Raw genomic sequence first — 24,609 nt, forward strand, 5'->3', positions numbered from 1 at the left:
TTTGTTAGTTTCTCAGAAAATTGGGAATAGATCTATCTCAAGACCCAGCTATACCACTCCTGGGCATATACCCAAAAGTTGCATCACCAAACCATGGGAACACTTGCTCTACTATGCTCATAGCAGCTTTATTCATAATAGCCAGAAACTGGAAACAACCTAGATGCCACTCAAGAATGGATAAAGAAAATATGATACATCTACACAGTGGAATATTACTCAGCTACTTAAAAACAAGGACAGCATGAAATTTTCAGGCAAACAGATGGAACTAGAAAAAAATCATTCTGAGTGAGGTAGCCCAGACCCAGAAAGACATGCATGGTATGTGCTCACTTATAAGCAGATATTAGCCATAAAGTACAGGATAACCATGCTGCAATCTACAGACTAAAGAAGCTAAGTAACAAGGGTCTAAGGAAGGATGCTTGAATCTCACTCAGGGAGGAAATAAATAAACACTTGAAGTAGATGGAGGGAGGAAACTGGGTGGGAGGGAGGGGAGGGCTGAGAAAGAGAACAGAAATCCGTGGGGGAGGGCTCTAAGATGGGGGAGACTCCAGGGAGTCTTTGGAGGTGACCCTAGCTGAGACTCCTAGCAGCAGGGGACATGGAGCCTGAAGTGAGGAGTATTTCTTTTGGCCTTCAGGGACCAGTCCTTCTAGAGGCTCAAGTCAGCATCAGTGTACCTTTGGTGTAACTTTCCACCTATAACTTGACATCCCATAACCACATGTTGAATTATTGATGATTTTCTTTCTGTGGCAGAAATAATGATTTTTTTCAAGTCAGGGAATCTCAGAGTCCCTTCCTTCTCCACCCACTTCTGTCTGCATATCCTGCCAGCCACACTCTTAGCTATTCACACACAGTGAGTGCCCCCTCCCCTTCTTTGCAACCTCTTTGTCTGCTCCATCCCAAGCTGTCCTCATCTCCCACCCGCCCAGCTGCAGTAGCCTCCTTGATGACTTAATGGCGGGGTGGGGGTGGAGGACAGGGAGGGCCTTAAACCAGGTGTTTTGGGTCCTTGGTTAAAGTTTCCCTTTGGTTTTCTATCCCATGGAGGAGAAAGCTATGTTAAGCCTACTTGTGCTCCTGGAGGATCCTTTGCACTGGGGCCCTGACTGTACTCTTCAGCCTGTCTCATGCCCCTGTCTCAACTCCCTCTGCCCCAGCTGTCTCTGCTCTGCCCACAGGCCACAGTCTCACAGCAGCACAGGCCTCTGCAGTGTGGTCCTCTGTCCTACTCCACTCTTGCAGGGACTAGGTCAGCTCTCAGCTCAACTGCTTCGGAGCAGAGCTGGGGGGGGAGGGGGGCGTGTTTTCCACCCCCTGCTTTGTTTTCTTTGTAGCCACCTGTGTGACCTTTGGTAAATGCACTATTTGTTCCTCCTTTGCCTTCTCTCCCAGATCTGGGATGTGTGTGTTATGCTGACCGCTGGCACCTAAGGCTACCAGCATCTGCCATACAGATGGTCTGAGTTGAGGTGAGTCTGAAGTAGAAACCACACGCCGAGTTTTGAAGACAATACCATGCAGAGATCATAAAACTCATCACCAATCATCTCTATCCACCGACCAAATGCTAAAATGATAGTATCCGGATATACTGAATTAAATCAAAATATGATCAAAATTTAATCTGCATCTACTGTTTTCATGTGAATACTAGAAAGATTCCATTTGAATATGCACACATTTTGTACCTTGTAGGAGGGACTCGGCCAGCGTTCTTAAATATCCCCCCACCATGTGATCTCCATTCATTTTTAGTTTTGGTATCTTTGTTTCTGAGACAAGGTTTCTTGTAGCCCAGGCTGGCCTCAAGCTCGTTCTTCTGATCCTCCCACCTCTGCCTCCCAAGTGCCAGAGGACAAGAAGTTCCTGGACCGCTGGGGTTCAAAACCCAGGTTTATGCATGTCAAGCAAACACCACCAGCTGAGCTATATCCAGCCACTTTTCGTTTAATTTCAAAATAACCCCTAGGTATATGTGTGTATAAAATAGATATCCAAATCAAACATTTACTGATAATAAATCACAAGAGAATTTATTTTAAAATAACTTCTTTTACATATAATTTTATAACATATATGAAGGCTCTAACAAATTTGCATCCAGTGACATGATGTACTTACTTCATTTATGCATAAAGAACTAAAGCTTGGCTGAATGTTTGATACAGCACGGCATTTTCAGGGCTGATATTTTAATTTTATAATCATCAATGCGAGGAATGCCACTTTGCATAAATACATAATACAAATGTCAGAAGGTGTTGAAAATTCTGTCCTACTCCCAACCCTAAATTCGTGTAATAGTTTTTAGGAAATTGAACTCAGCAGCTCAACAGCACTTAAAGCAACAACAACAAAATACCAAACATTTCAATATAACAAACTCAGAAGATATTTTAGTTTGGCACACGCTGAGGAATGAGGGTAGGAAGACATTGAGTCTCTCCCTTGCCCCCATAATTAGAAGTAATTTGTAGAGTAAAACACTGTAGTTCATAACACCAGAATCTCAAATCTGGGCTAAGGTGTCTCTGGTAGAGTCCATGTGTGGTGTGAGCCTGACAGCATGCTCAGGGGAGTGTGTGTGTGCTGGAGATTTAAAGCCAAGAAACACCCCAGACTCACCATGGGTTTAGTTTTGAAATTAGGCATTGCATGTTTAGAAACCTTTTACACAAATTTTTCACAACCATCACACAAGTCAGTGGCCGTGCCCACAGCTAAGGAAGCTGAGTTCTAGCCTGCTGGCTGAGGAAGGTAAGACTCGCCCCTATCTTACGCCGTGACTGTGTCCCTAGGACCTACTGCTCACTAAATATTTGCTGAATAATTTGGGTTTTATGAAAACAGAGAGTGTTGAGTCAAACACCCCATATACACTGTGAACTCAAGAGAGACACATGAAGAATGGCTTTCTTTCTCTCCAGTTACAGCTGAAACGGACTCTGTCCTGCTTGAGTGGACACTCCCCTGCAATCACTCAGTTAGAAGGATAAGGATGGTGTCCACAGGAACAGAGCAGGCTCAGCTGTTTCTATTCAGTTCCCACGGGAGGTGCCCAGACTTGTTTATTTTAACATGCTTATGCAGACAGTGTCAGCTGAAGCCACATGGAGACCTCAGATCATTCAACAAGTCAATTGTGCACATGGGCTTGAACTAGGGACGTCTTGTTGCAGTTTTCTGAGCCAGGATCCAGGTGCCCGGAACCTTTCTACACCACCCTTTCCTCCCACATTGACCACTGTTTCTTCAGGCTTCTAATGGCAGTTACACCTGGTCCAAGTAGAATTACCCACGTGGCTCCATCCTCCCTGGGGACCAGAGTACATGGAAGGATGGAGGGGAGGGAGGACGGATGAGTGACGAGTGGGGTGATGGATGAATGACCGGTAGATGAATGGATGGGAGGGAGAGAGGGAGAGATGGGTGAATGAGTGAACTGACGCGTAAATGGATTGAAGGTAAGATGGATAATGGATGGATGGATGGTGAACGAATGGGTAAGTGGGTAGAATGGATGAGTAGACACGAATAGTGGTATGAGCTAGAAAGGAGAGGGATGGCTGCTAGGCTGGTTGCATGGGCAGGGGAGGAAATTTTTCTGTTTCCTTGTTGCAAACAGAAACCTTTGGAGATGAGTCCAGCTTGTACCTCTGAAGGGACCCAGGCTGGAGAAGCTAGCTGCTTTGCCCCAAGCCGCAGGCAGGTGCAGGCACAGCCTCAAGCTGATGTCTGCACCCCACTGGGGGCGACCTACCCGCCCTAAACGCGGCGCCTGACGGTGCCAGGGTTGGGGGAGTGCCCCACCCCCACCTCCGGAGGTGGCGTCCCACGCGGCCGCAACAAGCTGCCGTTGTCCCGCGGGCCGTGGGCCCCGCACACTGGGGCTTTGTCCGGCCCCCCGCCATGGCCCACGGGGGAGGGGGGCCCACATGACCGAGGGAGTAGGAGGAGCCTGCAGCGGCGGCGGCGGCGGCGGCAGCAGCGGCAGCGGCAGCGGCTCCCTCCATCACTTCCCTCCGGGGCTGGGGGTCGGCGGGCAGCGGCGGCGGCGGCGGCTGGACAGAGCTGACACCGGACCCCTGGTTTCCCATCAGGCTACAGGCTGGGCCTGGGCCAGTCGGGCAGCAGTGAACCTAGCGCTTTGAAGGCGCTGAGATAGGGGTGCGCCCCGCCACCCTGCCTCAGGATCATGGGGAATGGCATGACCAAGGTATGGGGAACCCCCGCCGTGCCGGACGCCCCCCCCGCCCCCACACAGGTCGCTGACCTTCTGCTCCCGCCCGGAGACGTATGCCACATCTCTGTCACTCTGCCCTCCAGACTGCATTTGCCTGCCTTTCTGTCTCTGCTCGTGCCTGTCTGTCCTCTGTGCGGACTCTGACTCTTGCTGTCCCTTTCGCTCGCCTGTCTGTCTCTTTTCTCTCTCTCTCTCTCTCTCTCTCTCTCTCTCTCTCTCTCTCTCTCGTGTGTGTGCGCGTCTGTCTGTCTGTGACTCCTGGAATCTGAACCTCCAGCTCTGCTCCGCGTGTCCTTCCACCTGTGCCTGCCTCAGTCCACTCCGTCTGGGCCCCACTCAGTGCCCTTCCCTGATCTCTACCTGAAACTTCCGACCCATCCCTGCTCTTCTCTTCCACCTGTCCCCAGGCTGACCTCCCTGGACCCTTCTGTGGTTAATTTGATTGCCTGTTCTTGCATCCTTGCCAGAGCCCCAGACCCCTCACGCCGCACCCAGACCTATCAGGGAGATGGCTTCCTGAGGTCCCACCACCAATAGAGAAGAGCTGCGGGGGCCCCAGCTACCATGGGTGGGAAGGGGTGCAGGCTGCCCCCTGACCCCTGCTGTCCTTCCTCCAGGTACTTCCTGGACTCTACCTTGGAAACTTCATTGGTGAGCACTGCCCACTCTGTCCCAAGGCCATGGCACTCTGCCTGTCCCAGGCCTGTGTCCACTGTTCATGCTCAGGCCCACACAACTTAGATGCTTTCAAGAATGGAGTGTGGGGGAGGGAGGATGCCAGGCTGGGAAGAGAAAGGATTCTTCATGAAGGATTGGGGTGCAAGGGCTGGCGGTCCCCAGGCTGGAAAAAGCACTCCCAGTTCAGCCTCCCTCCCAAGGCTCACCAACAGGCTAAAGGCCCACATGAAGGACAACCTTGGTTCTGAGCTTTGTCCACCTCCTCAGCACAAAGTCCATTAGGTTTTTTGCTGAGGTCTGCCCAGGGGTATAACTTCCCTCAGTGGGAACCTGTGAATTCTTCTCTGGGCAACCTCCTCTGAAGAGGAGCTGGACCGCCAATTCCTCTACGCAGAATCCTGCGTGGAAGCACCAGGTGGCCTCAAGCCAGGGGGCGGCAAGCCTGCAGCTTTCTGCCTTCTCTTTTTTTCTCATCTCTCCCTTCTGTGACCTTCCATGGGGGAGGGGGAGTGCCCTCTCACCCCGCCTTTGCAGGCTTCACACTAGGGAGCCAGGATAGACCTTTGACTTTGGTGGAAAATGTGCTGAGACAGACTGGCTCAAGGTCTAGGGACCTAAGGTGGAAAAGTCACAGAGAAGACTCAAGTGACCCACCCTATGGCCCTGGCTCCTTCCTCCCTAGGAGCCTCCTCAGCACCTCCTGCCACATTGATTTCTGAGAGAATCTGGCTAAATTGTATGTTAGTTGCATTAGGACAAGAGCCATGAAGTTGACCCCAGACTCAGTGCCTAACCAAAGCCTACACATAGCAAGCACATGCTGGTACATCTCACTCCCCAGAGATGACCACCTGCATTCTGAAAGGGTGTTTTACGGGGTTATGTGTCATATAGTGTAGATCCAGATGTGATATTTAAAACACACGGAACCCCACTCTGCATGTTGCTCAAGAAGTGATGTGTTCCACTTAAAACACATGTCAAGGACACCCTTGGATATCTGTCAGCTCATAGGGATCGTTTTAATTGCTGCACAGGAGTCCAGTGTGCAGCTGTACTGATTTTCATCCGGTCCCTTTTTGATGGGCATTAGGTTATTCCAAACATTTAGTGGCATCTGCATCAAACAGCGCTGCAGAGAGCACCAGCCTCCCCCTGAGTGCAGCCTTCCACGTGCAATCACTCAGTCCAAAGATTCCTAGAAGTGGAATTGCTGGGTTGAAGGATGAAGTAGGGATAGGTGTCTGGGATGGGCAGGGCAGCACAAGGCTGGGGCACACCAGCCTGTGTCTGATGAGCGCCCCAGAGGTGGGGGAAGGAACATGCAAGCCTGGAGGGGGTGGGCCAAGCGGTCAGGGGAGGGGCGAGAATACAAGCGGGATACTGGCTTTTGCTGCAGTTGGTCATTAGGAATAAATAAGTCTCACACCTACCAACTTGGCTCAAGCGGCCTGTTTCTTTCAGATGCCAAAGACCCGGATCAGCTGGGCCGGAATAAGATCACACATATCATCTCTATCCACGAATCACCCCAACCTCTATTGCAGGTACTCCAAACTCTCCATTACAGGGCTGGTAGGTGGGAGAGAAAGCTGTCAGTCCAAGGCTGCCCTTCATCCCATTCCTACTGGTGAAGATAGAGCCCAAGGTGTTGAATACCCTAGGTCAGTGCTCTGTCCCTGAGCCACCATCCTTGGCTACCATCTGGACCCCAGCTGACTCATCCATCCTCCTCATTAGGCTGTTTTAACACCGCTATTTGGTGATTGAGGCCAAAGAGGTAAATGAAGTCATCTAAGGTCATACAGTGAGGAAGCTGGCCAATTGGGATTTGAACATAGGCCATCTGACCCTAGAAGTCTTGTATCAATCCTTAATATTAGAACTTTAATGCAGGTCTCATTTGAATCCTTCTTTGCATCCTTCCAATTGCCAAGTGTCTGGATGATTCCAAACAGAAGATCCTGGGTTCTCTGTCTTGCTGTACAACCTTGGGCTGTGACTTCATCTCCTTGGTGCTTTTGATCCCAACTGCCCCAGAGGGCTGTTGAGAGAGGGCAAAGACCCTGCCAGATGTGGAAGATAATTCTGTATGCTGTAAGGCACAGTATCATAAAGTGGTTGGTTCTGCTCCTGTGGAATCCTAAAGAAGAGAAGGTGGTTTTAGAATCAAGAGGAAAGAATTAAAAAACTCAGGCCACTGGTGCTAGAATCAGGAGCCCATTTATTCTCCTTTTGACCTTATGCACAAGACAAGCTGAGCCTCCAGTCACCTATTAAGTGGGAATCTTACAATAGGACTGACATCACTGAGTGTCTCTGAGTTAAAAGCACTTTCTATAGATCCCCAGCACCCATGTAAAAAGAGCCAAGCATGCTCATATGTGCCTGTAACCCTGGCAATGGAGGTAGATGGGATGGAGGCAGGAGGGTCTTTTTGGACCAGCTGGCTGCCAATCTGGCTGAAAAACATCTCCAGATTCTGTGAGAAAGCCTGTCTCAGGGGAATAAGGCAGAGGTTGATGGAACAAGACACCTGACTTCTCCTATGCATACATATATGTATGCCTAGGTACACACACACACACACACACACATATGTTCCAATAAAAGAGCCCCTTATATTAGATTCTGTGTCTGCTACATCGATTGCAGAGGAGGAATGGTAGGTTGAAAAGGCTCAGGAGATCTGAGATTAAAGAAGCAAAACTAAACAAGCCAACAAACAAAAAACAGGCTCCATGGGGCTGAAGAGATGGTGGTTAAGAGCACTCGTTTTTATAAAAGACCCAGGCTTGGTTCTAAGGGCCCACTTGGCAGCTCACACTGTAACTCCAATTCCAGAGAGCTCTTCTGACCTCCAAGGGTGGCAGGCACACACATGGTACACATTTACATACCTGCAGGCAGAACACTCACACATTTACACAGTCTTTTAAATAAATTAAAGCAGTGACAGAATCCCCCACAGGCTTGCTATGGTGACCTTCGGCAGGTTCCTTCGCCCTTTCAGGGCCTTGGATTTTTAGTTTTTTGGGGTTTTTTTTGTTGTTGTTGTTTTCCTATCAAATTTGATGGCCTCTAAGAGCAGCTGACAATAATCTATGACTTTCATTGTCAATGAAGAAATTTCCGGGCCAGTGGAGTCTGATTTTGCATTCTAGGACAGCCTCGTTCTGGAGCACTGGAGTATGTAGTCTGAACAGATTGCACAGGCGTGCCTTCCAAGTTATTAATGTGTTTATTAAAGCCATGAGTGCTTAGAGAAAGAGCCCTCCCCCAACACCTCGCTGACAGCCACCCCTCCCATCGGGGAATTCAGCAGGCAGGATTTTGACGCTACTAGGCAAGCCCACATCGAACACACTGCCAAATGAAACTGCAGATCTTGCAGACAACATGGAATCCCATGACCTTGGAAGTGTGAGACAGAGACGGGACAAACCTCCATGGACACTAGAGGACAGGTCCTTTGTCCTAAAGAGTGACAGCCAGCAGCAAGCCAGGCATCCGAAAGGGTTGCGTGAATTAACGAAGTATTACGGGGAATACTTGAGAAAGGGCAGGGTAGAAATACCTGCAGTGCCCTTGTGTGGAGTCTCAGCACAAAGCTATGCTGCCAGACTGGTTCCTGAAGCTATTGTTGCTGATGCTGCTGTTGCTGATGCTGTTTTGTTGTTGTTGCTGCTGCTGCTGTGTGTGTGTGTGTGTGTGTGTGTGTGTGTGTGTGTGTGGTTTGTCTTTTGAGACAGAAACTTACTATGGTAGCCCAGGTTGGCCTCTAACTCAAAATCTCCCTGCCTCAGTCTCCTGAGTGCTAGGATTACAAATGTGAGCTCGTTCTGCCTGACTGTTGTTTTCATAATTTGTACTCTTCAAGACAAATGAGCCCCGCTCTTTTCACTCTATAACTTTGCATTCCCTGCTTGGAGGAAAGACCCTTGGAGGTCTTCCCAGTTTGCAGGTCCTCCTGTTTCATGTCACCTGTGGGTGAGGATGCCATCTATACAAACAGGACTGGCAGGCCCATACAGCCAGTACCTGCTCTTTGGGGACTAGAAAACACTGGTGGTCTAGGGAGGACCAGGACTGGGATGGGGTCACACTGGCCTTGGCAGCTCAGGCTGGGGGAGGGGTGCAGGCAAGGCCCCACAATCTGAGTGTGCATTTCATCCTTGCAGGATATCACCTACCTTCGAATCTCAGTGTCTGATGCTCCTGAGGTACCCATGTAAGTTCCCCTGGATGGGCCAACAGCTGACAGACAGAGAGCTGCCTCCCGAGGTGGGAGTGAGGGCAAAGAGTACTGAGGCCAGAAGGCTGTCAGAGGGCATCCTGAGTCTGTCTCAACCATGTCCTTGTAGCATGTCCCTAATCAGCTCTCTCCGGATCATCAGCCTCCTCCCCTATGACGGGGAGAAAGTGTCCTATCTCTCGGGACCGCATGTACAGCAGATTTGAGGGTCAGACTCGACCTGAATCCTGGCTTGCAGTTCAGACACCTGGTTTGCAGCCAGGCTTTGCCATTTACTGCTCTGTGACCTTGACAAAATCATTTATCCTCTCTGAGCTTTGGCTACAGCATCCTTGACGAGTCAAGGGTGCTTGCAAGGATGAGGATGTGGGACAGAACCCGGTGATGGCAGGGACTCTGGAAAACAGGAGGGTTGTTTGGTTCACCAGCACAGGTACCTGGAGCTTGAGATGGACTCGGGCTGAAGCCTTGCCCTTTGGGGCTCTTCTCCCAACCCACTGCTACCTACTGTCCCCGATCCTCTGGTTGCAGACCCCAGAAGAATGGCACCCTCACTCTCCCCACACCTAAGTCCTTGTTCCTTGTACCCACCGGAGAGATGGGGCCAGCCTATCTCTCTGCGTGCTATGCTTCCAAGCAGTGGCCCCATTCACTGCACACACTGGCTGCACTGAGGTGTATCCTTTGCTGTCTATAAGTGGGAAGGAGACTCCTGAGAGACCTGCCCCACAGCACTGCCTTCCCTGTTACTTTCTTCTCTAGCAAAAAGCACTTCAAAGAATGCGTCCACTTTATCCACTCCTGCCGCCTCAACGGGGGTAACTGCCTTGTACACTGGTGAGTTCTCAACTGCATGCCTATCCTGTTGGGCAGGTCCCCTCCAGCCTGTCACAGTGCTGACAGCTGTCACCCATCCGGACAGATCACTCAGAGGTCCATCACTCCTAGCAACTGGATGGCCATAGTCCAGCAACTGTGTTTCCCTGAGACTCCGTTTCCTTATCTGTAAAATGGGGGAATAAACGTCATGTTGATGGGGCTGTTGAAGGAGCTTGATGAGGTCCCATAGATAGACCAATCAGTCTAGCATCTGCTTTCCTCCCCTGCAGGCCTTTGAAGCATGAATGCAGGGCTAGGTCTCTGAGTCTTCTCCAGTGTTCCTGACCCAGAGATACCATCCATCCCATGACATCTCACCAAGCGTTCCTGCTAGGGCCAAGGGATAGCTCTCTTAAGACCTAGCTCTCCCCATATTTAGCCATCCTAACCTCCCCTTCCTCAAACCCACAGTCTATCTTTCACCCCGAAATCTTTGTACGTGCTACTTAAGAGTATTTTGTCTTGTTTTTCTTGTGGGGTGGGTAACTGAACTCAGACTTGTACACGTTTAAGCAAGCACTCCACAATTTGCCTATGGCCCCTGCCCCACAACATCCTGGGTTAACCTTATCGCTCAAAACTCAGCTGATGTCACTTCCTAGGGATCCTCTCCCCTACATCTCTTCCACTCCCACTAAAGAAACCTCTCTACTTTTATGGCCCCAGCCTCGACTTGTCTTTGAGCGATCATCAGTATCTGAAACAGCTGCTTTGGTTAGTGACTTTTTCTCCATACCACACTGTAAGCTCCAGGACCGCAGAGGCCATGGGTTTTATTTTCCAGGACCTGAACAAAAAGATAGTCAGGAAGTGGTTGTTAGACGAATGAAAGGCTATTCCAGCCAGTCCCTTTATGTGAAATTGGCCAGAGGAAAGGGAAATGTCATAGTCAAGTCTTGGAGCTAGGAAGGTGGACTCCCTGTGGTTGGAGCTAGGAAGGCAGGCTCCCTGTGGCCAAAGACCTGGCAGGGAGGGAAGATGGAAGAGAGAGACTGTGACTTTCCTGAAGCCTAGGGTTGTCCCGGATCTAGCTTTGCAGGTATATCTCGAAGTACCACCATAGTGATTGCCTATGTGATGACGGTGACTGGACTTGGCTGGCAGGAAGTGCTGGAAGCCATCAAAGCCTCCCGGCCCATCGCCAACCCAAACCCGGGCTTTAGGCAGCAGCTCGAGGAGTTTGGCTGGGCAAACTCCCAGAAGGTAGGGGCTGTCTCATTTTGGTCACAAACTCATGATCCTCCTTCCTCAGACTCCCAGGCACTGGGATCGAACCTGGCCTGGCTTTTCAGGTTTCGATTTGTCTTTTTAACTGAGAATTTGGATGCTTTTAGACTGTGGCCAACACAAGTGTCCCCAACACAAGGCAATCCTGGGTTTATCCACTTGGGGGGGGGTGGGGTCTGTGTCCTATTCCACTCAGGGTCTTTTTGAGACCAAAGGAGTCCCTTCGCTTAGTGTTTCTAGGGAGCTGGTACATGAAAGTATCAGGCTGAAGCCACTCAGCCAACAAGCGGTGAGGGGGAGACATGATCAGAGTGACTGCAGGGCTCTCAGAAGGTGGCACTGGGGATTCCAGGGCTGCCCTAGGCCGGGAGCAGACAAGGAAGAGACCCGGGTGTGTGGTGTCTTTGAGCCTGGGGATGGGGACAGAGACTCAAGAAGGCGGTTTAATGCTTGTTTGCAGCGGGCTAGACTGGGTAGTCGGGTTCAGGGAGATGTTAGGACCTGAGTTGAATCGGGACGCCCCTGTGAAGGTTGGAAAGTCTTAGAAGGGAGATAGAGGGCGCTTAGAAGAACCAGGTGTGGGTGGGGAGAGGGCGAGGGGTGGAGGTGGCAAACAGGTGACAGCTAGACGCTCGCCCCGCTACCCCCTCCCCGCCCCAGCTTCGCCGGCAGCTGGAGGAGCGCTTCGGGGAGATCCCGTTCCGCGACGAGGAAGACTTGCGCGCGCTGCTGCCTCTCTGCAGGCGCTGTCGCCAGGGCTCGGCGACGTCGGCAGCGTCGGCCACCACAGCGTCCTCGGCCGCTTCCGAGGGGACCCTGCAGCGCCTGGTGCCGCGATCGCCGCGGGACTCACACCAGCCGCTGCCGCTGCTGGCGCGCGTCAAGCAGACTTTCTTCTGCCTCCCGCGGTGCCTGTCGCGCAAGGGCGGCAAGTGAGCGCCGCGTCCGCCGCTCCGCCCGTCCCGACGCGGCAGCCTTCGCGGGCGGCCGGGCTTCCCGCGGCTGGGACGCACCCAGAGCCCATGGGAGCCTCGCCCCTGCCCCGTACCCACCACGCTTGTCTGCGTCTGTCCTCGGTGTCCGCTCTGTGAGTCTGTGTTCGGCCGGCCTGCTGCAAGCCACCTGGTGCCTTAGTCCGTGGACTCGGGAGAAGGGTCCTGGTCCTCCACCCCCACAGGCGAGGAGCAGGAGGGAGGGTCGGGTGGGGCGGATCGGCCTGGAGGAGATTAAAGAGACACAGAAGTTGCCTGGCCCGGTGCCTCTGGTCATTCCGCAGAGCTTGGGCTCCAGGGCCTGCGGGAAGCAGAGCAGGGACAACTTCCAGGGGCCCCGGGAAGCAAGCGCCATTCTCCACCAGTCTTCAGAGCTGAACTCCAAGACCACGCCCTTCTTTGACACCAGTCCACCCCCCTCCATCTCTCCAGAGGCCTGGACTCCTGACACCACCCTTGTGCCCCTTTTCTCTGGACCCTTCACCTCTCCGAATCCCCTTTCCTCTTCTTCAGTTCTCCTTCCCTCTCTGCACAGATAACTGGTCAATGTGGTCCAATTGGTGGTGTTACCTTCACGTCATCTTTTACTGTCTGAGATGGCTTTATCCTCAGGGAGAACACCCAGGCTCAGAGAGGTCAGGCAGCTGGCCCAAGCGCACACAGCAAGGGCAAATCCTTTCCAGTGGTGACAGTAGAGAGGAAGCACCTCCTAGTGTGAAGGTTCCTGGAGAGAAAGACCTCACAGGGTGCGATTTTTTTTTTTAATTTTAAAGGTTACCAAGCCAATAAAACAGTAAGTAACCCTATAGGTGAAAAGAAGAGTGTGTCATCAGAGCTGCCGACCTGAAAGAGCCCAGGTAGACTCTTGGGGCTTCATGGCCGATGGGGAGGCAGAGATCTCAGCACTGAGCTGAGCCAATGGTGAAATGACCACACCAACCTCTAATTCCTCACTCAAGTGTTCACACCGTGTGCCAGGTACTGTGCTGGGCCCTGGGGCTACCACAGTGAGCAAAGCTCTGCCTGTGCGCTGCTGACATTCTAGTGGAAGGCACTAGATAAAAGAAGAGGTAAGAGAGTGGGGCCGTCTTGCCATCTGGCTGGGAGGGGCTCCCACTGAGGGCAGGAAGCCCACCTGCATCCTCCTGATTGGTTGGTGGCACCACCGGCCACTGTTTTCTAGCCCTTCGGTGAGGAAACCCATTGGTTTCCAGATCCCTCCAGTCGCTGCCCTCCCTGAATATCACCTCTACGCCTTATTGGGACAGTGAGGGCTCTCTACCGAGGACGCTGTCACTGTGCTAAACACTGCAGCTCAGCTGATCCTCATTCCACCCTCCCCAAAGCTGTCCCATTTATCAGAGAAGAAGAAAACTGAGGCTGGTGCCCCAGGTTACAAGCAAGGGTCAGGACTCAGATGTGAGCTCAGGCAGCCTGGCTGCGGACTCTGCTCTTCATTATTTACCCTTTGTGATCGAGAAATATGAAAGGCTCCTCTAACACATGGGAGCCAGGTGCTTGGAGGGACAGAACGCCTCAGATTGGTGTCTAAAACTCCATCCTGGTTGGAGTATAAATGGGAAAATAATCTACTGACTTTTTTCCTAGTCACTGTTCCCTAAACAGTACATCAGGCACCTGGCATTTGTTTTGGATTTGGTGGATTTTTAGAGATGGTTCAAAGTATGTAGGAGTATTCTTGCAGGTTCTGTGTACATAGTCCACCCCTTGGTTTAAAGGATTTGCCATGCATCTCAGCGTTCACTGGGGTCCTGGAACCAACCCAACATAAAGGGACAACTAATTATTACTCTTGTTAATCACACGAAATGTTTTGTGCCCATCCCCCCTCCCCTGCTCCCACCCCAGTGTTCACGGGTCTGAGTGGACTCTGTCTGCATGAATATCATGGGACAGCTGCTGGCGTATGGGACCAAGAGGAAGAGGAATAAGAATGCCCTCCCACCGGTGCTTGTGAAGGGGAGACCTGACTCCCCACCTCTGTCCATGCTGGCTGGAACAGCCGCTGCACTAGGGGAATTTTTTTTTCTTTTGGAGCCTCAGTTCTACCACATCCACAACAAGGGCTGGGGCAGCCTGAACTACTCAACACATTTCATAGTGCAAATATTTCTTCATAATAAAAAACACAGACTCTAAAAACAGGTGTGGTGGTGTGCATCTATAATTCAACACTCAGGAGGCTATGACAGAAGGATTTTAATTTAAGAGTAGCCTGGACTAAATACTGAGACCTTGTCTCAACCTCCCTGCTTCCAAAATCTACCCACCCCTCAAAATACATCAATGTGAAATGTTCTCATGTAATTCCAGTGGATCACAGACCCCACCAGGAACCTGTAAATTCTGGATCTCAGGAGGTGGCAAAGGGCCACCGACACACAGCTTTGGATCCTAGCTGTCCCTGATGATGCCATAGGGCATTAGTAGAAGTCATTAAAGGTCCCAAGACCTAGTGGGCAAGGATTCAGCCAGGCCAGCACAAGGCTGAACAGTCAATCACTCAGTAGGCAATCGAAAGACAGGAGGGCCAAGTGCAGTCTGTGGACTGCCTGCACGGAAGAGAGTGGGGAGCTGGCTAGCATTCCAGTCCCTGGGCTTCTCTGAGGTCAGTCGTGGACCACTCACTGCCTCCTGATTATGACAGGAATAGGTGTGAGAAGCACTTTGCCTGTCTAACTTCCACAGTCCAGGTTCTGAGAGAAGACTGACAGCTGGGCCCTGTGTAGTCCTACTACGTAGAGGGTGCTGGGGCTGGAGGACGATGGAATCCAGGAAACAGAGGCCAGTGTGTAACATAGTAGGTGTCTTTGTCAAGGTTTCTATTCCTGCACAAACATCATGACCAAGAAGCAAGTTGGGGAGGAAAGGGTTTATTCAGCTTACATTTTCACATTGTTCTTCATCATTTGAGGAAGTCAGGACTGGAACTCAAGCAGGTCAGGAAGCAGGAGCTGATGCAGAGGCCATGGAGGGATGTTACTTACTGGCTTGCTTCTCCTGGCTTGCTCAGCCTACTCTCTTATAGAACCCAAGACTACCATCCCAGGGATGGCACCACCCTCCCGCCTTGATCACTAATTGAGAAAATGCCCCACTGCTGGATCTCATGGAGGCATTTCCCCAACTGAAGCTCTGTGGTAACTCCAGCCTGTGTCAAGTTGATACACAAAACCAGCTAGTACAGCAGGATAGTCTTATAAAAAAAAAAAAAAAAAGTTTCCAGGTGAGCTAGGGGAAGCACAGGCTAGGTCCCTGGTGGAGCAAGATTACTGCTGGCTGGAGACTTCCTCCACCCACAAAATCCTGGCCAGAGCAGGCTGCACTCTGGGAGCGCATCAGGCTCCAGGAGAGCCTGCCACCTGGGGCAGTGAAGGCTAGAAAATGAAACAGTTACCCCTGCGGACTTTTACTTTCACTGTGTCTGAGCTCCATTCAGGCTCCAGGTGATTCCCTGACGCACAGGTCCAGCGCCCCCTCCCTAGCATGATCCTCTTTGTCTCCCGGACTGGCTGGTGGCACAGATAGAAAGTGAAAGCTAGGAAAGATTGTGCTGAAGGATGGATGGGCCAAGATCCTCTTCAGCATCCCCTGGAAACACGCCCTCAGCGGTGTTACCTACCAGGCAAGCATGGCAGGACCGATCAGATCAGCTTTGCTGTGGATCCTGAAAAAGCCTGGACAGGGCAGGACTCATAAAGCCTCAGTTCCCTGCTGTAGCTTAGGCACAGGCCCATCAGCCACGACCTTGAGCCATTCACGTGGCCCCAAGGCTGAGTGTTGTGCTCCCAGATGTATACAAGAGACCTTTCCACACATTCTTAGCATTAGCTAGCATTAGCCTGCAGCTGCCTGTGACTGCTCCATTCTCTCACCCCACAGAAAAACTAGAAAACACCCCTCTTGTAGTTCTCACCCCCAAACAACCAACCTCAGCATCTTGGGAGCAGACCAGGTTTCACTTTAGTAAAAACAAGCATGTATTGCAAGGTCACATTTTAAATAGACATTCTCTGTCTCTCTGTCTCTCTCTGTCTTTCTCTCTCATCCTTCCTCCTCTTCCATCAGCCTGGCTCTGTCTGCCCCCATTACCTGCCCTGCCTTCAGTTCCAGCCTTCTGTCTGCCCCAAGCCACACCCACCCCTCCCCTATTGCCCATTGGTCCATCCCTCTGCCCTACTTGCCCTTCCGTATCCAGCTCTCTCATTGGTCCCCTCCACGCCTGCTGCTCCCCTTCCCTGTCTACTTATCTGTCATCCCTGTGAATGTCTCTCCATCATCTGTGTCTAACTGCCACTTCCTCATCACCCATTCCCCCAGTGCCCCCTCAGTACCATGTCTACCTGTGACCCCAACTCTGTCTTCCTCAAGATCCTTCCCTCCAGTCCTTCTCTCCCCAGCATCTGAACCTATTCCCGCCAACACCCTCATCAACTCTTAAGTTCTAAAATGTACAGGTTCCATTAGCCCTAGCTGGCCTTCAGATTGTCTGGTGTTCTCTCTGCTCAGGTGGAGGCAGCCTGGTAACTCCTCAGGATCTTGGTTTCCTCTTCCATCTTCACAGCTGGCCTTCTCTCATGCCCAGAATAGCTTCAGATTAGCCACAAAAGAAAAGGGCAAGGAGTGGTCCCATGGGCCAGAAGCCTCCTGCATCCCAGGCCCTTTGCCTGACCACAGTGTGGACTGGATCTCTCCACCCATTCCTGTCTCCTCTCTGGCCTAGATCTAAGGTTTGAGGTGCCCGGATGAAGTGGATTCTGACTGTTTACCCAGTGTACCAGGCACAAAACCCCAGACACTCTTAGAGCCCAGTGAGCTCTGAGGACTTCAGAAACCCTGGTAAGGACTCTGAAGGCCCTTCCATCTGATCATCTGTAGAACTGGAGGAGACCCAGGGATGGGACAGGTACCCTGAACCTCTTAGCCAAAGCACCCAGTCCTAGAGGCCAAAGTCACAAGGCTATGTTCAAACCCTGACTGGTGGCAGGTGCCCACCTAAGCCTTCTCACAGTTCCATATGGCAGATACTGCATTACTCCATTGTGCAATCAGACACCTCACACACACAGTGGTAACCTGTACTCCTAACCTTGCCTGAGCTCATACAGTTAGTTACCAGCAGGCCGCTGCTGTCTAGCAGCAGGGGAGGACAGGCTCTGAGAGCCCAGAGCTGGAGCCCAGACCTTTTTTTTTTTTTTTGGTTTTTCGAGACAGGGTTTCTCTGTATATCTCTAGCTGTCCTGGAACTCACTTTGTAGACCAGGCTGGCCTCGAACTCAGAAATCCGCCTGCCTCTGCCTCCCGAGTGCTGGGATTAAAGGCGTGCGCCACCACGCCCGGCTTGGAGCCCAGACCTTAACCTGAACTTTCGGGACCATTCCTGATGAAAGAGAGCTGCTGAACTGTTGACCTTATAACTGTGTCTGTTGCTATTAAAACCTCTGCTGGTGGGGCTGGAGAGATGGCTCCGCCATAAAGAGCACTTTTGGCTCTTTCAAAGGATGGGAGTTTGGTTTCCAACACCCATGTCTGGTGGCTGACTCGGACCCACCTATAACTTCAGTTCTAGGGCATCTAATGGACTCTTCTAGCCTCCATGGGTATCTGCACAGATTTGACACACACACATGCATATAATAAAAATAAATCTTTAAAAATCAGCTCTACTGGGGCTGGAGAGATGGCTCAGTGGGTTAAGAGCACTGACTGCTCTTCCAGAGGTTCTGAGTTCAATTCCCAGCAACTACATGGTGGCTCACAACCATCTGTAATGAGATCTGATGCCCTCTTCTGATGTGTCTGAAGACAGCTACAGTGTACTCATATTCAATCAATCAGTCAATCAATCAATCAGTCCTTTAAGAAATCAGCTTGCCGGGCGGTGGTGGCGCACGCCTTTAATCCCAGCACTTGGGAGGCAGAGGCAGGCGGATTTCTGAGTTTGAGGCCAGCCTGGTCTACAAAGTGAGTTCCAGGACAGCCAGGACTATACAGAGAAACCCTATCTCGAAAAAAACCCAACCCTCTCCGCCCCCCTCCCAAAAAAAAAAACGGCTCTGCTGGAAGAAGCTCCTGATATCCCAGACTCCAGGTCATGCCTCCCAGTGTCCTTGGCACAAACGAGAGGAGTTTCTTTGGTTTGGGGTGGTTTTTTTTTTTTTTGTTTGTTTTTTTTAAAGTTTGTTTTTGGGATAGGGTCTGGTACAGCCCATTCTGTCCTGAACTTGCTACATAGCAGAGAATCTTGAACTTCTGATCATCCTGCCCCTACCCCACTCCCACCCCCATGTACTGGAATTTCAGCTATGTACTGCCATGCTTGGTGTTTGTGCTTAATTTGTTGTTTTTAATGATTTTTTTAGATATCATAATTACATCACTTCCCCCTTCCCTTTCCTCCCTCCACACCATCCCATGTACCCCGCCTTTTGCTCTCTTTCAAATCCATGGCCTCTTCTTTCTTGGTTGCTGTTATTGATGGCGGTGGTAGTGGTAATGGTGTATGTATGTTCCTAAACATGTAAGCACAGCCTGGTCTCTCTGTGCAATGTATACTTGTATATATATATATTTTCAGGACTTATCATTTGGTATTGCACAATTAGTTGGTGTACTCTCCCCTGGGAAGACTATTATCCAGATGTCAGTATTCTTTCGTTGCCTGTAGTCTTTGTTCAGAGTTGAGGCCTCATCTGGTTGTATCCGCTACTGAGGATGGAACCCCTGCCCTCATACACACAAGAGGAGCGCTGTTCGGAATGAGTCCTCAGACTACCAGAGTTTCTACAATGGAGTCTATTACTCCTACTGCCAGACTATTGAGAGGAGAAAGGGGCAAAAATTCCCAGGGTGGGAATTGGAGGACCTCCTGGTCCATGCCACATTGTGTTGAAGGCAAAGGAGGGTGCTGGCATTGTGGATATTGGGGTGAGCGGGCGCTCCTCCTTCCCCTGTCTCTCCTTCTCTGCAGACTTCAGCTCTTCCACAGCGCAAAGCCACCTTATGCTGGGCAGAAAGCTGCAGCATGGACCTGAAGACGCGCAGGAGCCTCCACTGGTGGCCTGAGTGGTGCCTCACTTGCTGCGAGAGATATCTGGAGCCCAGCTTGCTGCTGTGGGTGGCGCCCACCTGGAGAGCAAACGCACCTGCCAGTTGCCGGACATGTGCTGCTTCTTCCAGGGTAAGCGCCCACAGTGTGCCGCAGGGGACATGGGCACATCAACCTGGACAGAGGAGAAAGTACATACTTGTGATTGTGAGCCCAGGAAGGTAGCCTCAAAATGAGAATCTCTGGGAAACAAGATGCCATACAGAGGCACCAAAAATGAGGGAGAAAAATGTGGTTATCAGGACTGGTGATAGATTCCTTTTAAGCCCATGGGGGTGTAGACAAGGACATCTTTGGTCCTTGGAGGTGAGACAAAAGCAAAGGACTTGGGCACATGTCCAAAGTGGGCCATCGGGGACAGCAGGCACAAGACAGGAGGTAATGAATAGCAATGGGCAAGGGATGAGCCCAAAATCACAGAGTGATCATATGAGTAGGAGGCAAGGGACACACACACTGGAGCACGGAGTAGACAGGCCTAGAGCAGGAGAGGATAAGGACATGGAAACAGGTGTAGGGCATGGGCACACGGATGTGAGCACAAAGTGGGCATCAGCTGGGATGCCAAGCTCTTGGCTCTTCTCTCAGTCTCTGTGCCAGTAGAAGTAAGGATGGCTGCCCTGAGCCTGAGCTTTGGTGAGGAGTATCCAGGTCCTCTAGACTAGCCAGAGAAGAGGCTCACGTGACTTATACCTATCACTCCTTCTTTTCCAACCCCTCCCAAATGACCTCTCGATGATCCATCCTAGTCCTAGCTCCCCCTCCCATCCCCACACAACTATTGGCCTCTGTGGTTCAGAGATGAGCATGTCTCCTACCCAGAATTCGGGAAAGGGTCGCCTCACTGCCCGATGCTGCCTCGGGTGGAGCCAGTCTTTGCTCACTGCTCCTCCTGCACTGGAAGCTCCTGTGCCTTGAGGCCTCACACGATTCTCCAGCCCAGTATCCCCAACAGCATCCTTACCTTCTAACACAGCACAATGAGCCCCAGGATGGCTGCTTCCTCTCTCACATCTACTAAAAGCAGTCTGCCATGGGGTTTAGACTTTATATCTCCCTGAGCCTGAGCCAGTGGAGATATCTGACCAGGTTACTAATGGGCGAAATCCAAAATAGCCTTCACCCATCTGCCCTGAGGACAGAGCCTTAGAACGCAGGAAGTGACTGGAAGCAAGGCTTGGGAGTCAGCTGGAACTTGACCTGGTGGCCCCTTGAATTTGAGGCAGATATAGGATAAAATCACTTGTCAGTGGGCCGACATGAGGACAGCTCATTCCTTAGAGCCAGCCAGCCAACCTTACCCTGTCATAAAGAGCTTCCAGTTTGCTTTGAAGTACTGCTTCCCAGTGATTAGACCCTAAGATCTGCTCAGAGTAGGGCCAACCTACAGCTCAGAGCCCTACCACCTGGCTACTCTGGGTTTCAGGCCCTTTGTCTTACCTATTATTTATTTCTATTTCAGGGGATCTAGAGGGGGCCCAAAACAGAATCCTGGGCTTTGGGTACCAGCACCAATACCTAGAGGACTCTGTCTTTGGAGAAATGAACACAGCTCTAAGGCAGAGTCCAAGACCAGAGGCCAGCTTCACCCATGGCCCGCTGACCATCACACATTTCTGAGGACAGAGAGGAGGATCTTCAACAAGCAGCCTCTGCCTCTGTCCTCCCCTTGCCTTATGAGCAAGGTAACTTTTTTTTTTCCTTTTCAGGACTTATTTATAGGATTCTTAAAATAGACATTTCTTCCTTCTTTTTTTCCTTCCTTTCTCTCTCTCTCTCTTTCTTTCTCCTTCTCTCTCTCTCTCTCTTTCCTTCCTTCTTTTTTTTTTTGGTAAGATTTATTTATTTTATGTATGTAAGTACACTATAGCTGTCTTCAGACACACCAGAAGAAGGCATCAGACCCCATTACAGATCATTGTAAGCCACCATGTGGTTGCTGGGAATTGAACTCAGGACCTCTGGAAGAGCAGTCAGTGCCCTTAATCACTGAGCCATCTCTCCGCCCCCCTTCCTTTCTTTTTTTTTTTTTTGTGCTGGGCCTTGTGAGTGCTAAGCATGTGCTCTCCCACTGAACCCCACCCCCAGCTGACAGGCCACTCTGTGGAGAGAAAACGATATGATCTGACAAAGGACCGAATTTCTTTGTTTTATATTCCCCAGTCATCTCAGGAATGTTTATTGAGTTGCTGCTGTGTTCCAGTGCCCAGTGCTGGATATGGGGAACAGAGAACAACAGCACGGTCTTTACACTCTTGGGCTTCACAGCTTGTTTCCAGCTGGGGTCCTATGGCTGCCCCGACTCCTGACCCTCACAAATGAAATGATGTTAAGGAGCTAAATGATACATGATTTTAAAACCAGCTTTATCATTCATTAATTGTGCAACCTCAGGAAGTTAGTTACCCTCCCTGAGCCTCAGGACCTTCCTCTGTTCAGAAGAAGCTGTGAAGATCTCTGTGGCAGTCTTAGTCTGAAGTACAAGTGTGGATGGGGTGCGTGAGCTATAAGCCCACAACAGTTGACCACAGACTTGTGGGGGAAGGGCATGGGGAAAAAAAACAGTTGACCCATTGACACGGCTGATTCTGTTCTGGCCTCAGCTGTATCCCAGCCCCAGGTTGAGGTTTGGAGAGCACCAGTTCACAGAACTCCCAGTACCTCCTCTGTGCTAGGATCTCCCAGGGCACCGATTTCTAAGGGACTCTGTTGTGTCCTCACCATAGCCTGGATATCGACATCTTAGTTCCATTTCAGAGAAAGGAAGCTGAGGCCTCTGTCCAGTTAGCCATCCTCCCCACATTGGTCACTAGAGGGCGCCAGGGCTCAGGGGAACTGGGTTGAGCAACATCCTTATCTCTGTAGCCCTCCAAAGTCTACAGGCCAGTACCCAGGGCCTGAATAGTATGGCCCGGAGGAATCCACAGTGTGGGAAAGAGACAGCAGAGGAGAGAAAAAGCCAGAACAAAAATACTCGAGAAGCTCTGTGGCTTTTCTCACTCCATAGGGACTCTGCTTAGATTCCTACCCCCACCTACCCGGCCCCCTCCCCATCTCTAATTTGGGTCATTTCTGCGTCTCTGCAGTTCCTTCTGTCTGCAGGTTTCTTCATTTTCCTCTGCTGTGTCTCGCACTCTCTCTGTATGCTAATTCTCTCTTTCTGCATGTCTGGTCTTTGTGTGTGTGTGTGTGTGTGTGTGTGTGTGTGTGTGTCTGCCTGTCTGTCTGTCTGTCTGTCTGCCTGCCCCTGTCTCACTCAATTTCAGGGCATGTCCCTGCCCTGCCACCTCTTCACCCCGCAGCTGCTCACAGCTTCCGACTGCTGGCCTCCCTTACCGCCTCCTTAGACTTGACAAGGGCGGTGAGAGAGGAGGGAAGGACTGCGTGGTGGACCCACCTCTTTTTGCCTTTCTAGGCTGGGAGGCTGGGCCAGTGGGTCTCTTAACAGCCTGGGCAGCCTGTGCAGATCGCCAGCTCTGAATACCGTGCCTGGCTTTGCGGTGTCAGCAACACAGCCAGCATGCAGCAGCAACCATCACCAGAATCCTTGGCTCCTTCTGCAGAGCCCACCAAGCCCCCTTACAGCTACATAGCCCTGATTGCCATGGCTATCCAGAGTTCACCAGGTCAGCGGGCCACCCTCAGTGGCATCTACCGCTACATCATGGGCCGCTTTGCCTTTTACCGGCACAACCGGCCGGGCTGGCAAAACAGCATCCGCCATAACCTGTCTCTCAACGAGTGCTTCGTCAAGGTGCCGCGTGATGACCGCAAGCCAGGCAAGGGCAGCTACTGGACCCTGGATCCGGACTGCCACGACATGTTCCAGCATGGCAGCTTTCTCCGTCGCCGCAGACGCTTCACCAAGCGCACAGGTGCACAGGGCACCAAGGGCCCTGTCAAGGCAGACCACAGACCCCACAGAGCCACCAGCCCGGACCCAGGAGCCCCCAACACCACAACTGGCAGACTGTGCCCATTCCCACAAGAGGTGCCAAACCCCAAGGGCTTAAGCTTTGAGGGTCTGATGGGGTCTTTGCCAGCCAACATGAGCTCAACAACCAGTGATGTCAGGTCCCAGCTGCCCACTGGACCCAAAGAGATGTGCTCGGCAAAGTCTGGAGGCCCAAGGGAGCTCTCTGAAGCTACCTCGCCCTCACCGTGCCCAGCATTCGGCTTTTCGTCTGCCTTCTCTGACGCTGAGAGTCTCGGCAAGGCCCCCACACCCGGTGTGGCTCCTGAGAGTGTTGGGAGCAGCTACCAGTGCCGGATGCAGACACTGAATTTCTGTATGGGGACTGACCCAGGCCTTGAACACCTCTTGGTCTCTTCAGTCCCCACCCCTGGATCCTCGACTCCTTCAGCCTCTCACCGGGCCCCACTGCCCCTGCCAGCTGACTCCAAAGAACCCTGGGTGGCTGGGAGCTTCCCTGTCCAGGGAGGTTCTGGCTATCCACTGGGATTACCCCCCTGTCTTTACCGGACACCGGGAATGTTCTTCTTCGAGTGATTGACTGCAGCAGCCGCTCTGTAGGGCTTCTGTCAACTGTTCTCTGGAGACTCAGATTGGCTATATGACCTAGGGCACTCTGCAAGAACCCAGCCCTGGCAGGCCAAGGACTGTGAGGATCAGAAGGCAGAAGTGAGCAGTCAGGCAGGTCCCTGGGGGCCTCCTGACAAACTTGGGATGTGGGGAAATGGAACCCTTAAGATTTTCTCTGTGGTTCTCAGGGCTAATAAAGCCGGTGTGGTGATAAGGGTCTGCCTGCTGAATGGCTGGGGCTCAGGACCGGGATGCTGGGTTCTCTGTGGGGCACTATGGTGGAGTAGAGGCATTGTGTGTGTGGAGGTGGGGGTGCAGCAGGAGTGGGGGACCTGCCTGGAAAGATTCTGGTTGAGCCTTTCTCCTGCTGGGGACTTTCTTGGGGAGTTTCCCAGGAAGGGAAAGTAGGGCATGAGGGCAGGCGGAGGAGAAATGTAGCCAAGATCCAGAGTATGGGAAAGCTGGGCTGGCCTATGGGGTGGCTTTTCATCTTTGGTTGTAACTGGATGCTCTATGGAACCCCAGGCATGTCCACTGCCAACCCCTCACGGGCTTGGTTCTGTCATCTTGTCTGGGTTCTGTGGAATATCAGCCCCATTTACAATAGTGGGAACTGAGGCTCAGAGCTCACCCGAGCTCCAGGGG

The 24,609-nt window shown here is 51.6% G+C and overlaps 2 protein-coding genes across 4 annotated transcripts; both read left to right on the plus strand.

Annotated features, from left to right (window-relative positions):
* The first annotated feature begins 3,398 nt into the window (after nucleotides 1-3,398).
* On the plus strand, nucleotides 3,399-14,439 carry Dusp15 (dual specificity phosphatase 15). 3 transcript variants are annotated; one of them, XM_021156898.3, is made up of 7 exons: nucleotides 3,405-4,234; nucleotides 4,879-4,912; nucleotides 6,404-6,486; nucleotides 9,121-9,170; nucleotides 9,957-10,031; nucleotides 11,105-11,276; nucleotides 11,961-14,439. In XM_021156898.3, the coding sequence occupies exons 1-7, from the start codon at nucleotides 4,214-4,216 to the stop codon at nucleotides 12,234-12,236; spliced, it is 711 nt and encodes a 236-aa protein (XP_021012557.1). In that variant the 5' UTR covers nucleotides 3,405-4,213; the 3' UTR covers nucleotides 12,237-14,439. The 3 variants fall into 3 exon arrangements, with proteins under 3 accessions (XP_085689404.1, XP_021012557.1, XP_021012559.1); XM_085833278.1 differs by lacking the exon at nucleotides 4,879-4,912 and having other exon boundaries at nucleotides 3,399-4,234; XM_021156900.3 differs by lacking the exons at nucleotides 11,105-11,276; nucleotides 11,961-14,439 and adding an exon at nucleotides 10,304-10,917 and having other exon boundaries at nucleotides 3,407-4,234.
* Nucleotides 14,440-22,904: 8,465 nt separating this feature from the next.
* Foxs1 (forkhead box S1) lies at nucleotides 22,905-24,146 on the plus strand. Its single transcript, XM_021156907.2, has one exon. The coding sequence runs from the start codon at nucleotides 22,942-22,944 to the stop codon at nucleotides 23,929-23,931; it is 990 nt and encodes a 329-aa protein (XP_021012566.1). The 5' UTR covers nucleotides 22,905-22,941; the 3' UTR covers nucleotides 23,932-24,146.
* Nucleotides 24,147-24,609: the final 463 nt, after the last annotated feature.

This window comes from Mus caroli, unplaced genomic scaffold (assembly GCF_978045245.1).
Source record: "Mus caroli unplaced genomic scaffold, Mus_caroli_1 scaffold_2, whole genome shotgun sequence".
NCBI classification, from domain to species: domain Eukaryota; kingdom Metazoa; phylum Chordata; class Mammalia; order Rodentia; family Muridae; genus Mus; species Mus caroli.